Raw genomic sequence first — 13,542 nt, 5'->3', positions numbered from 1 at the left:
GTAAGGCTGTATTGGCATTTATCTTTTAAAAAGCAGTTAGTGGGTCTGAGAAATCAGTGCAGATGGGATTCTTAGATCCCTTAGATCAGGGGTCTGCAACCTTTAAGACAAAAAGAGCCGCTTGGACCCGTTTCCGAAAAAAAAAACAACAACTGGGAGCCGCAAAAACATTGCAACATTTAAAACAAATATAGCACTGCATATATTGTTTCTGGCCTTAATGCTATATATACAGGATCGTGCAGTCAGCTGTCAATCTCAAGAAAAAAGGACAAATTAATAGCTAATTAAAATATTTAATTTACAACCAGGTAACCAGGTTAATGGGACTTTTGCTCCTGAACCTCAGTGCTCAGTATCTGCACATCAGGGCTGTAAGACGTCACCTTCATTTTCACACAGGCTTGCAAGCTGTCATCTGTGAGGCGTGATCGGTGTTTGTTTTTAATATAGTTCATGTTGGAGAAGACCTGCTCACATACATATGTGGAAGAGACCACAAGGGCCCTCGAGTCCAACCCCCTGCCAAGCAGGAAACACCATCAGAGCACTCCTGACATATGGTTGTCAAGCCTCTGCTTAAAGACCTCCAAAGTAGGAGACTCCACCACACTCCTGGGCAGCAATTCACCAAACTTTCACCTGCTTCAAGCAACTAAAAAGGGGCTTCAGGCAACTAACTCTACGTGGAATTCCACGCGACCGCGACTGCATAATCAATGCCACAAAATGCCAAAGAAAATTAACCAGGGCCCCAGTGAACCATAAATCATAATCAGTGCCTGATGTAAATAATAATTTATAATGAGGGCCCAATGTCATCCTCGTCATTATAAAAATAATCCCTCTCTTCGCGCCGCCCAGCCTCCCAAGAAAAAAACCCCACTTCAAAAGGTCACAAAGCACAAATTCCACGCGACCACAACTTGCTATGCCCAATAACCAATGCCCCAAAATGCCATAGAAAATTAATCAGGGCCCCAGTGTACCATAAATCATAATCAGTGCCTGATGTAAATAATATATAATAATGAGGCATTCGTCATTATAAAAATACCTTTTTTGACACTTTTTATTATTTCTTTGTTTGACCCCTCAGAATTACTCCTCCTCATATAAATAAACATTAAATTAACAAGTTTCCTTTTTTTGAGTGTGTGTTCTTCACTCCCCTTCAAAACAGTGACCAGTGTATATGCCCCCTTTCAATGCAGCCTGCTTACAAAGGCGGGACGACAAAGACCAGCAATAAGCTGTTGCATAACGTTAAGGAAAACAATTCACCAAACTTCCCCCTGCTTAAGTTTAAAAAGGGGCTTCAGGCAACTAACTCCCACGTGGAATTTCCTATAGTAAGATGGCGGCCGCCTCAGAAGACCACATGGGCAGATAAGATGGCTGCTGGGACGATCCGGTTACCCAGCAACAGCACAGCTGATTCCGACACTTTTGAAAGCAGCCGGCAAAGCAAGTGTTGGAGCTCCGAAGCCACACTGCTGCGCATGTGACCAAATAGCGAGGACTTACTTTGCTAGAGACAAGCCCCGACGCTACCACAACCCTCCCTCTCTTCGCGCCGCCCAGCCTCCCAAGAAAAAAACCCCACCTCAAACAGTCACAAAGCACAAATCAGTAAACATAATAAACATTAAATTAACAAGTTACCTTTTTTTGAGTGTGTGTTCTTCACTCCCCTTCAAAACAGTGACCAGTTTTGAACAGTGGCTTCAGGCAACTAACTCCTCCGCCTCCTCCTCCCCTTGCGCCCTCCCCTCGACCCCGCCCCTCGCCTCCTTCCCTCACGCCCGCCCCTCGCCTCCTTCCCTTGCGCCCTCCCCTCGACCCCGCCCCTCGCCTCCTTCCCTCGCGCCCTCACCTCCTTCCCTCGCGCCCTCCCCTCGGCCCCGCCCCTCGCCTCCTTCCCTCGCGCCCTCGCCTCCTTCCCTCGCGCCCTCCCCTCGGCCCCACCCCTCGCCTCCTTCCCTCGCGCCCTCCCCTCGGCCCCGCCCCTCGCCTCCTTCCCTCGCGCCCTCCCCTCGGCCCCGCCCCTCGCCTCCTTCCCTCGCGCCCTCGCTTCCTTCCCTCACGCCCTCCCCCCGCCCCGCGCCTCCGCCCCGGAGCCGCAGCAAAGGCTTTAAAGAGCCGCATGCGGCTCTGGAGCCGCAGGTTGCCGACCCCCGCCTTAGATGAAGGTTTCTGTATTAAAATAAATTCTTACTGTAAATATGCAGGGGGTTGTGGTTATATATAATTGTTGCAAACCACTTTGATTTTTTTAAAATTAAATTGCTGTATACACATATATTTTTTTTATTTAAAAAGATATGTAACAGTGCCCTCACTAACAAACATACCTTTATACTTATTTGCTTTTCCATTCTGTTATGAATAAAACCTGTTACGTTGTTAATCTCGATCTGCCTCTTCATAGAATTCCTGTTTTAATAGTTTTAACATCCACTCCAAAACAATGTATATATTCGTAGTGGGACCATGACACGAGGAATCACAGTCTTTGAAACGTTGCTTCTCGGGTCAGGTCTATACATGTAGCAGAATGAATGGCAAAATAGGCTGAACGGCTTCAGTCTGCAAGTTGTATATGAGAGAGAGAGAGCGCATGCATGTGTGTATGTGTGCACAGGTGTGTGAGCATGCAACATTATCCAGTGTTTTACAGCAGACCTTTCTTCCCAATCTGCTAGTTGTATATTTGCAGGAGCATTCCACTGTGACTCTCCCGCCTGTTGTAGGAAGTGGTACAGTCCCTTCTGGCACTTCATTCTGCTGCTGTGTGCGTAGATGAAGCCTTTGTGGTCCCTCCTATGAAACATAACCATCCCCTTTCCGAGTTTGGTTCACCTTTCTATGAAAGAGCTTGCCTTTGGGTTTGGTGCTCCTATCTCTTGGGAAATCCATCTGCCTTGTGGTAGGGAGAGAGGCTGCCCCTGCTGCCTGGAGGTGGGTCACTCCTAGACTGAGTGATGATGACAAGCCTCTCTTTCACTCCAAATGCTCTTTTCTCAGCAATGAGATAAATATGATGCCTCCATTAGATGGCATCCAAACAATACAGATGTTTAAAGCACATGCTACCAATGAGTTGCATCCCAAAGAATGCTTAGAAGATGAAGAATCAAGGCTTGCTGTTCTAATGTTTACCTTTTCCCCCTCATGGCACAGCTCATTTCCAGTGACGCTGATGGAGCTATCCAAAGAGCTGGGCGATTCCGGGTGGAAAATGGCTCTATTGATGAGGTAGGAGGAGGTCTTTGCCTTAAGGCTTGTTTTCCTCAGATTGGTTAGGCATTGGCATCATAACAGTGGGCAGATCTACACTCCTGGTTTTTAATGCTAAAAAAGAGTTAAGGAATGATTCTGATAACCATATAGCCACTTGACATTCTTTTTTAACGTTCATAATGCGCTGCAGAGCAACCAGAAAACAGGGAAACAGTGGGGAGAAAGAGAAAGCAAAACAGAATGTTTCCTGCTTTGATGTTTTAGAACGATATTTCTAATATTGTTCTAATAATGTTTAAAAGGATCGAGCCAATGTATCAGAGTGAAAAATAATTGTTTTTATTCTGCTCTTCTGCCAAACCAGCCCCCCTGAACAGCTTACGAATAGCAGTGAGAAGACTGATCCTGCTGTCAGGCTCACAATCTGAGAGATATGACATAAGAGGAAAGGGGACTGGGAAGGAGGAGGGAAAAAGCAAATTCAGGCACTAATTCTTAGTTACAGAGATCTTGTTGTAAACAGCAGGAGGTAGCCATCAAATTGGATCCTGGAGCAAGAATCAAGGGGTCCAGTTGATTGTTATAACACACCCAAGAGTCAGGAAAGATTTTCTCAGTCTAGACCTAAACAGGAAGTCATTTTCAAAGCCTTTCCTGTTCATGAGAGCCAATCACCAGCCCTAGTGGGTTGACTCACTACAGCGCAAGGGAACTCCAGTGCCCTGGTATCCCTACTACAGGTTTCTCTGGTTTACACCTTTTTGCAAGCTGGTTGCCCTAATATAATACATTTTGTATGTTGTGTTCACTAACACATTCTTTTTATTATACACATTTTTACCCTAACATAGTAGATTTCTTGGAGAATGCCAATGCTGTTGGGGCCTCTTGTATTTCAGCAAGGAAGGCATTCCACAGCACTGCTGCCACCAGTGAAAAGCCCACCTCTGCATTATCACAAGCCAATAATCATCAGAGTGTGGCAAAGCTAGCCAGGTTCCATTTGTTCATCTTAGTGCCCTTAACAGGCAATGGTGGGGAAGACAGTGTTTCAGGTAACCTGGTATAGAGTTGTTTAGTGTTTTACATCTAAGTAGCAGGACCTTAAAACGGGTTTAGTAGTTAATAGGCGTCAGGCGCAGATCCTCTAACATATGGACACCCAATAAGGGGCTGGGCTACCAGCTGCTTCAAATGCCTACTTCTCCCTCTCCCCTCCTCCATTCCACGTCCTGTTTGCTATTTCTGTGTGGGGTGCCTTGAATTAAATGACTTCCTGGTTTCTCTTTTCTTTCCAGAACACAGATTATGCCCCTGGTACATGGCGCAGAACAGATGTGCATTTGGAGAACCCTGAGTACCACACCAGATGGTACTTCAAGTATTTTCTAGGAAAAGGTAGTTACACTTTTTTATTTGTGTTCACATGCCTGCATCAGTTACAACATTATTGAATAATCAAACTGTGCTTTGATCATTAGCAGTGTCTTATCTTGCCTTGATCAGAGTGAGTTTCTCTCTGAGAGTTCCTTTTTCAAATGAGACCATGTTAACTTTAGCCATGTGACTACATCTATGCAACCACCTTTTTTGACTGATAGGCCTGAGTGCCCAGCCTTTAGAGTATATGTTATGGCAGGTCTCCACCATCTTGTCCCACTTGGCTAAAATAGACTGAAGTGTGAATGGCCCCTGTTCACACCTCACCTCCGTAATAGCAAAGTAGGCCATCTGTGTTCAGAGGCAGTGGCATTAAATTTGGTACCAGTCTTCGCACAGGGAATTTTGCATGTGGCACTAAGGTGCTTACTCTATGAGCAATGGGATCCCCCTGTGTGTACAGTTTGGGTTCCTTTGCAGGTTGGTTTTGCATTTTGTAACAGGCACTGTTTTTGCTCCCCAGTTCATCAGAACTATGTAGGAACAGACATAGAGAAGAACCCCTTTTTTCTGTCTGTCGTACTCTCTGACCAAAACAATCAGCGTGTTCCTCAATACCGTGCAATCCTCTGGAGAAAAACAGTAAGGGACAAACATTTTGCCTGCTCTTTTATATTGGTTCTAATTGTTTAGCTTAGTTTCTGACAATCCATGGTAATCAGTGGAGCATGCCAAGCTAGAAAGGTTATGATAGAAAAACAGGCACTCCTTCCATTATAAGTAGTTTCTTTCACCCCGACTTGCAGCTTACTTATTTGCTACATTCCACAAAGGCCTTTTGAATCTTTCACATTGTTCAGATGCACATTTAAACCATGATTTATTGTGAACCAACCCCATCTGACAAACTATGGCATAAGTTATCGTTCAAGCTACAGTTAGCACAAACCATGTTTGAGGGTTACATCTGAATCAACCCTCACCCATTAGTATTCTGAATATTTTTGTAATTGATTGAATTAACTTAGTATTTTCATTTGTATAGAAAAAAACCCAAAGTCATCTGAGAAAGAGCATCTGTCTTAATGCAATTCTCTTCTAGGGTACTCTGAAAATATGCCTCCCTTACAGTCCTACCAAAACTTTGTCTGTGAAATCTATTTTAAGGTAAGCAGTTAAAAACAATTCAGTAGAGATTACGTTTAAAAGATCATTGCAGCAGATATTACTCATTGTTGCTCCACATGAACAGACAACACTGAAATTTACAATTTCACCTACATTTCAGTGCCATGAATCTTGACAAATTTGAGAAAGGCCCTAGAGAAATTCTTCACCCTGAAATTCAAAAGGTGAGCTTTGCAAAGCTTTTTCAGTATTTCTTTTCTCCATCCTATTTTAAGAGTGTTTATTTTGTGAAGCCGGTTGGGGGTGTCTTTTGGAAACAATTGCTTCAAATACAGACTTCAAGAAATGTGTTTTATGAATGTGGTGAGTTGCTTTGAGGACTCCATCCAAAAGCCACAGATCTAATAAATGGAATTAAATATTTTGCAGAGAGTTTTAAGCTGGTGTAGCTTAAGAACATAAGAAGAGCCTTGCTGGATCAGGCCAAAGACCCACCTAGTCCAGCATTCTGTTCTCACAGTGGCCAACCAGATGCCCCAATGGGAAGCTTGCAAGCCAGACCTGAGGACCAATAGCTCTCCCTCCCTACTTGTGATGCCCAGCAGCTGGTATTCAAAGGCATACTGCCTCCCACGGTGGAGGAACTTAGCCATTGATAGTCTTCTCCTCCTGGAATTTGTCTAATCCTCTCTTGCTCCATTTGCTTAATCACTTTGGGTTCCCTTTTTTGAACCTTTGCCATCTCTACAATATCCTTTTTTGAGGCGTCCACAACTATACAGAGTATTCCAAGTGTGGTTCCACCTTAGATTTGTATAACAGCATTATGCCATTGGCAGTTTTATTTTCAATCCTTGGTGTGTTCAGTGACAAGCCCATGAGCTGGAATCCAGCATCTGGGTGGTGGTCTCATCCTCTTGTGGAGGATAAATGATCTATCAGAATGTGTGCTGTGATATCTAAGAAGGAAACCTCAGTGCAAGGTGTGATGGAAGAGAAACAAAGGCAGTAAGAAAAGGCTGAAGTCTAGCAGGCAGAGAATGGAAGGTCAAAGCAAGGGCTGTGGCTCAAAGGCAAAGCATCTGCTTTGCATGCAGAAGATCCCAGCTTCATTCCCTGGCATCAATAGGTAGGACTAGGAGAGACCTCTGCTTGAAATCTTAGTGAATCACTGCCAGTCAGTTTAGACATATTGAGCTAGATGGGCTAATGCTCTGACTCAGATTAAGGCAGTTTCTTGTGTTTGCTGTATCTTAAGAGAAGGGCTGTAGTGCAGGGGTAGAACATTTGCCTTGCATTGAGAAGGTCCCAGGTTCAATCCCCAACATCTCCAGGTCTGAAACTGTGGAGAGCCACTGCCAAACAGTGTACGCATTGCTAAGCTAGATGGCCTAATGGGTTAACTCAGTATATGGCAGATTCCTATGGCTGTTGTTTGCTAGGTAGTGGGGGTTGAATGTCTGAGAAGCAGGGGCAGAAGTTTGAATGTTCGTGGAGCAGAAAGGAAAAATATAGCCCCTTGGTAGCACTTCAAGACGTGTGTAGAGACAAATTGGAAAGAGTTCCGCGGAGGCAGCAAAAACAGTCAGCAGTCTGGAAAACAAGCCCTGTGAAGAAAAATGGAAGGAAGTGGGTATGTTTAGCCTAAAGAAGCGAAGACTGAGGCAAGGGGAAGACAGGGGTTCTCCATCTCTGTCCTGGAAGAAAGCTGCATGAACTGTAGCCTGCCGAACAGGATAAAGAGATCATGAGCAGATGGCCAGAATATCTATGACTAGACTTAAGGGGTAGTGGCTGGGCACTATGCCAAAGCAGCAGGTGGCTTGTAACACCTTGTCCTGGACTCACTTTTAATTACATTTCCCTCATTGCAGTTTGGACATTTCCTGGACCTTTCTGTTCAAAGGTTGAATGGGATTTTTTATCCATGTGGTTGTTGTTGTTTCTGGTTACCCACCCTTCACCCTAAGGTTACAAGACTTTAAAGTACAACAATTTAAACAATTAAAAAACTTGCAAGTACTTGACTAGGGCGAGATGTCGCTTTTTCCAATCCTAACCAAGAGACCAGTATTGAAAAACAGTGTGGTTGCCGCTGCTTTTGTCTGAAAGCCCTGACCAGTTACATTTAGGGTGCAAACAAATGACAAATTAGATTGCTGGGTTTTGAATGAATATAAAAGCTGAATATATTTGTTCTTTTCCCTCCCCAGGATTTATTGGTTCTGGAAGAGCAAGAGGTAATTCACAATCTGATTCCTTTAAGTTCACAGAAGCCTATCTAACAAACATTGGTTTCCATTTTGAAAAGTACCATGTTCTATTCTGTGGGCTATGCTACTTGGTTTTATTTGGGGGGTGGGGGGTGTTGTACCCACAAATACTCTTGTGTGCCCCTCCTGAGGTCAACATAAGTGCAAAATTATGATTGAGAAGGCCAATTAGAGTTGGGAGCTATTGGTGAACCAGTTTCAGACCATGCACTTCTACAGATCTGTTGGGGACCCTGTTACCTGAATTCAGGAGGGGGGGAAGCATACTTGCTCAGATTGCTGCTACTGCATATGTCTCACAAAATGTGCTGCTGAAAACACCAATTCCATGTCATGGGCACCCCTTCTCACCCACATTGGGCAGGAATACTTATCCCATGATGTGACAACCCTATCTTAATCCTGCCCTGCAGGCAGCAACCCATGGTCCAGAAAGAGGGGGCGGGCATCTTGAGATAAGTATTGCTCAGGTTCTGAAAGTGAGCAAAGGAACTCAACATGGCGTGTTGTTTTCAGTGCCCCGGCCCCAGTTACATAATGTGTGATTTTGGCCCGAGAAGTACTTATGAAACAATACTCTTTCCTTCTACAATGTTTTGGACTCTTGTGTTCCTCTTTTGTCACTACTGCTTGCCGCACCTTATTCCAAAGTACCAATTGCGAGAGAGGCCCATATATCAATTCAGTTTGATTATGGACCCTTGAAGGTTCATGGGCCCAAGGGCCTCACTTGCCTCTGCCACTAGCTCAGTCTGAGCCACTCATGTGGTGGGGTCAGGGTGTAAATCACAGCAAATGAGCTTGTGCTGATGCTGTATTGACTCATGGGAGCGATCCACGTCTTTGAAACAGAATGGGAAGTGTGAGTGCTGAGTGCCATAATTGAGTGTCTGCAGTCTCCCCTAACAATAACAATGATTGGTTTTCATACGTGCAATGGATTGCCTAAAACTGATGATATTCCTATTAGTGGTAGAGGGATCCACATATTTTAAATCTCCAAATTGGAGGAAGCTGGTGCCCAAATCTGTCCCATTCCAGACTTCTGTTTGTGCGGAGGGGGGGGGATGACATGCTTAGCTCTGTTAGGGAAGTTTTTAGTGTTTGATGTTTTATTCTGTTTTAATATTCTGTTGGGAGCCACCCAGAGTGGCTGGGGAAACTCAGCCAGATGGGCGGGAAATAAATAAATAAATAATAAAATAATTTTTTATTTATATCCCGCCCTCCCCAGCCAAAGCCGGGATCAGAGAGGCTAACAACAGTAAAAATAGCACAGTTTAAAATTAGGGAATTTTAAGATAGCAGGCTTGCACAAGCAGTGTTACTGAGTGTGAGAGATAGGGATTTTGCATGTTTATTTTTGAAGATGTTTGTTGCTGGTGTTAGACACCTACAAAGTAGGGATATGGGGAAAAGAACCTAACAAGAAAATCAGAAAAACAAGTCAGTATTCCCTGGATTTGAATATCATAAACTCCCACCGCAACAAAATCTTGCATTGTGGGCTACTGCTGTTCACTTTCCCAGTCACCTCTTCAAGACTACTCCATTCCAGCCCCTTCCAACTAGGTTTTCTGTTCCACTTGCAAATAATCAGCTAGCACTCTGTGCCCACTGAGGGCTGTTTTCCGGGTTTCCCCTCCTGTGTATTTATTTATATCTTTTTATTTAATGAAATGTATATCTTGATTGTAAGAAAACCTCTGTGTTTTACTAAAATATAAAATAAACATTAAAATTCTCCTTTGAAAATAATTCAAAAGATTATTAAAATCTTCAGTAGCTAAAAAGAAATAAAATACATGTAACCTATATGTCTCTGGATAGGCTTGCCTAAACAGAACTGTTTTAAGCAGGCACTGAAAAGAGTTCAGCAAAAGTGTCAATAGGCAGGGAGCTCCAAGGTGTAGGTGCTGCCATGCTGCTGCTACAAACCATGGCATTCCACAAAGCCTGCTGATTCCCTTCCTTTTTGTGCATGGACGGTGCTGTGTTGGTTGTATAAATGACAGCACTCGTACCTGGAGATCAGAAATACAGACAATACTGAGAAATCCAGTTATAAGAAGAAATAAAGACTTGTGAGTCCTGTTTGCAAGGCAATCCCTTTATTGGCTTCCAATTCAGGCTCATCCGCAGACAGCAGGTTCACGTCAACATTTTATTTATTTTGTTACAAATAAAAATACGCCTGACTTCAAATTCATGAGCAGGGCAGTTGCCCAAAAAGGTGGGTGGGGGATAATATAGTGTGGAAGTGAATCAGAACCTGAGCATATGAATGATAAACTAAAAAGAAAAATGAAAAACCCTGAGTAGAGTAAGATAAGGTTACCAGACGTCCCCATTTCCTGGGGACATTCCCCGGATTTACAAATAAAGTCCCCATGCAAAATCCATTGAAGTTGAAAAGTGTCCCCAGATTCATTGGGGGAAAAATCTGGTAACCTTAAAGAATATGGTTTGTCTTTCCAAACTGGTTTCCCACATCTTTCTGGAGCAGTGTGCATGGGCTTGTATTTCTCAATGAATATTCAAATTCATGAAGTCTCCATTGCACATCCTGGTCCTCCCCCCCCCCCCCAATTCACATGTATTTCTCTGGGATGCAGCTCAATATGATTGGAAGAGCTACTCTAGCACCCTCTAGCTGTTAAGGGTTTAGAAGACGTACTCTGCTCATTGGCAAGTTAGGATGCAGGATTATTGTGGAACTGCCAAATTTAACTGCCAAGTTAAAAGGAGCACTTTCACTTTTCCAATATAAAGCTGTTTCATTTTTTGAAGAATGCCAGTCTGGTTCCGTCTTACTAACATACTGTTCCTGTTTCATAGGGCTCTGTCAATTTTAAGTTTGGAGTACTTTATGCCAAAGATGGACAGCTAACAGATGACGAGATGTTCAGCAACGGTGAGTCTGAAGATTGATTTCTATCTGAACTGAGGTGGGTGGGGAAATGTCTGTGTTTATGCCATTGTGCTGATCTTGGTTTAGATCTAGACCAGTGGTGGCCAGCTTTGGTGGTGCATTGGATTCTACCTGGCTGAACTGCTTAGAGGTGCAATGCCATCTCCCTCCAAACAGGAGGGGAATTCTGATTCCCTTAAAAAAAAAAAAAAGGTTGGTGAGTGCCCTTGCCGAGGCAAAAGAAGAGGATTTCCCCAGGCACCATCTGAAACATCCTCTCCTGTTATTTCACAATCACTGCAATAGCCAATGTGGTGTCTTCCAGGTGATGTTTGACTCCAATTCCCATCAGCCCCAACCAGCATGGGCAAAGGTTGGGAAGATGGGAGTTGTAGTCTCCTGGTGTGCATTTTGTATTACGAGGCAGCATAAGCAGAAAGAGAGTCCTCTGCTTTGAAAAGTTTACGCTCTTAACTTTTGTCAGATGGAGAATATGGTGTGGAGTGTAAATTGCACACATAGCAACCATACATATTTACCTTCCCTTTTTGTAAGGTACTTCCATACCCAGTGATTCTTTGAGCCAGCCAGGGTCATATCTCAGTAGTAGAGCATCTGCTTTGCATGTGTAAGTCCCTGGTTGCCTTAAATCCTGAAGAGCCGCGGCCAATCATTGTAGACAATATTGAACTAGACTGACAAATAATCTTGGTATAAGGCAGCTTCCTACATTCCTGTGAATGCTCAGATTTAAGTGAAATCCAGAGCTGATTTCTTTTTGTTACCATATTTCTCTACTCATGAACATTATGTTGGCTTACAGAACAAAGAGTACTGTGTTAAAGACGCAACACAATAAATATGCAATAATTAAAAGCAGCCTTAAAACCTTCCCTTTCTAGCAACTCAGATTAAAAGATGATTTGAAGGCCTGGGTGCCTTCACCTGACACCGAAAAGACCATTAAAAATGGCAAAATGAAACTGTGTTCCCTAGCCAGGGTGTCACCACTATGAAGGCCCTCTCACTAGCAGCTACTTTTCTTAGGCAGTTGTAGCTCCGCTGTTCAACTGTGGGAGGCTTAAATGAAAGAGGTAGTGGAGGCTGATCCATTAAGGCAAATGGGGCACTGCCCCACCATCCTCAGTCTGCCGTCAGCCAGCTCCCCCCTCCTGCCTTCTTACTTGCAACCAGTTCCGGGAGTGGCCCTGCCTACCAGCTTCTACCTCCTTAATCTCAGTGTTTCCCTTGTAGAAGTAAGCAGGGAGGAGGATGGCAGGGGACTAGAGCAGAATTAGTTGGCGCTGCCTCTCATTGGCTCTGGTGCCACCACCACCTATGGGTGGTCTCTTTGCCTTGTGCTCTACCAGTCCCAATGGGTACCAGGCATCACTGGAAAGAGGTATACAAATACCCATGGTTGCAGTTTTCAGTTCTCTAACTCTGCCACCCACAGCTGCTCCAGAGTCCCTGGATCGTTCAAACCAGTGTCCTTCAACCTTGAGTCCACAGATGGGGTTTTTTTTAGACTACAGCTCCTATCAACCCGTTAGCTAAGCCTGTGGTCAGGGATGATGGAATTTGTAGTCAAGTTTTGAAAAGCCCTGTTTTAAAAGATTCTGCCTATTCCACATATACATTTATAATTCCCATCTACAGTTCCTTTAACAGTCAATCCCTTTTCCCATGGAATGCTGGGAGCAGTAGATCTGTGAGGGCAACAGGGTTGTTTCCTAACAACTCTCAGCGCCCTTGAGAAGCTGCAGTTTCCAGGATTCTTTGAGGGGAATATTGCTTTAAATGTGCGGTGCGGATGCAGCCACTCTTGCTTATAATACTCTATCAAGTACCATGTACACACTGGTGGCGCCACATTCATAACAATCATAAATCTGCCCCTCTGGCTGGACTTTCCCACAGAAAAAACAAGTTGCACTTCCAGCGTAAACACCCCCCCTTCTCTCCAGCTTCTTCTTAAGCTACTCTCCCAAGCAGCAGACAAAATAAAAGGGATAGCCAGTTTCTTGGGAAATCTTGCTATCCCCCACCCGCAACCACCCTTGGCATGGATCCGCTCTGCCTCCTCCTGCTTCCCAGAGCATCTCTATCCATGTGACCTGGAGTTTGTTTTCACCTCCTGTCTCTGAACAACGGCTACAAAATATTTCAATGTCGGGCCGAGAACATTTTGTGTTTGTATGACTAAAAGCTCTGGCAGGCTCTTAATGCCTTGGTTATATTTGCAGAGCCAGCTTGACATATTTGTGTTCTCAACAGCCAAAGGGGGGGCGGGAGAGAAAATACCAAAAGCTTTCCATCTTCCTTGCCCTTATCTCCTGCCCTGCCACCACCAAAATTGCCTTAGTCTCATTCCTCATGACTGTTTTGTCTTGGTCTCAAGGTGGACTTCTCAAACCTTTTTCAGATACAGTGGTACCTTGGGTTACAGACGCTTCAGGTTACAGACACTTCAGGTTACAGACGCTTCAGGTTACAGACTCTGCTAACCCAGAAATAGTACCTTGGGTTAAGAACTTTGCTTCAGGATGAGAACAGAAATCGTTCAGCAGCGGTGCGGCGGCAGCAGGAGGCCCCATAAGCTATAGT

At 44.2% G+C, this 13,542-nt stretch overlaps 1 protein-coding gene across 5 annotated transcripts in view; it reads left to right on the top strand.

Annotated features, from left to right (window-relative positions):
* Positions 1-13,542, top strand: part of GARNL3 (GTPase activating Rap/RanGAP domain like 3) — a 112,482-nt gene that overhangs the window by 64,519 nt on the left and 34,421 nt on the right. For all 5 annotated transcript variants that reach the window (XM_082207674.1, XM_082207678.1, XM_082207677.1 and 2 more), the window contains 7 exons: positions 3,184-3,258; positions 4,542-4,641; positions 5,147-5,265; positions 5,726-5,790; positions 5,912-5,975; positions 7,965-7,991; positions 10,863-10,938. In XM_082207674.1, coding sequence (XP_082063800.1) covers positions 3,184-3,258; positions 4,542-4,641; positions 5,147-5,265; positions 5,726-5,790; positions 5,912-5,975; positions 7,965-7,991; positions 10,863-10,938 — 526 coding nt within the window. The remainder of the gene's footprint in view (positions 1-3,183; positions 3,259-4,541; positions 4,642-5,146; positions 5,266-5,725; positions 5,791-5,911; positions 5,976-7,964; positions 7,992-10,862; positions 10,939-13,542) is intronic.

Source organism: Podarcis vaucheri (assembly GCF_965113315.1).
Source record: "Podarcis vaucheri genome assembly, chromosome: Z".
Taxonomy (NCBI): domain Eukaryota; kingdom Metazoa; phylum Chordata; class Lepidosauria; order Squamata; family Lacertidae; genus Podarcis; species Podarcis vaucheri.
This window is presented reverse-complemented; position numbering and strand designations above follow the sequence as displayed.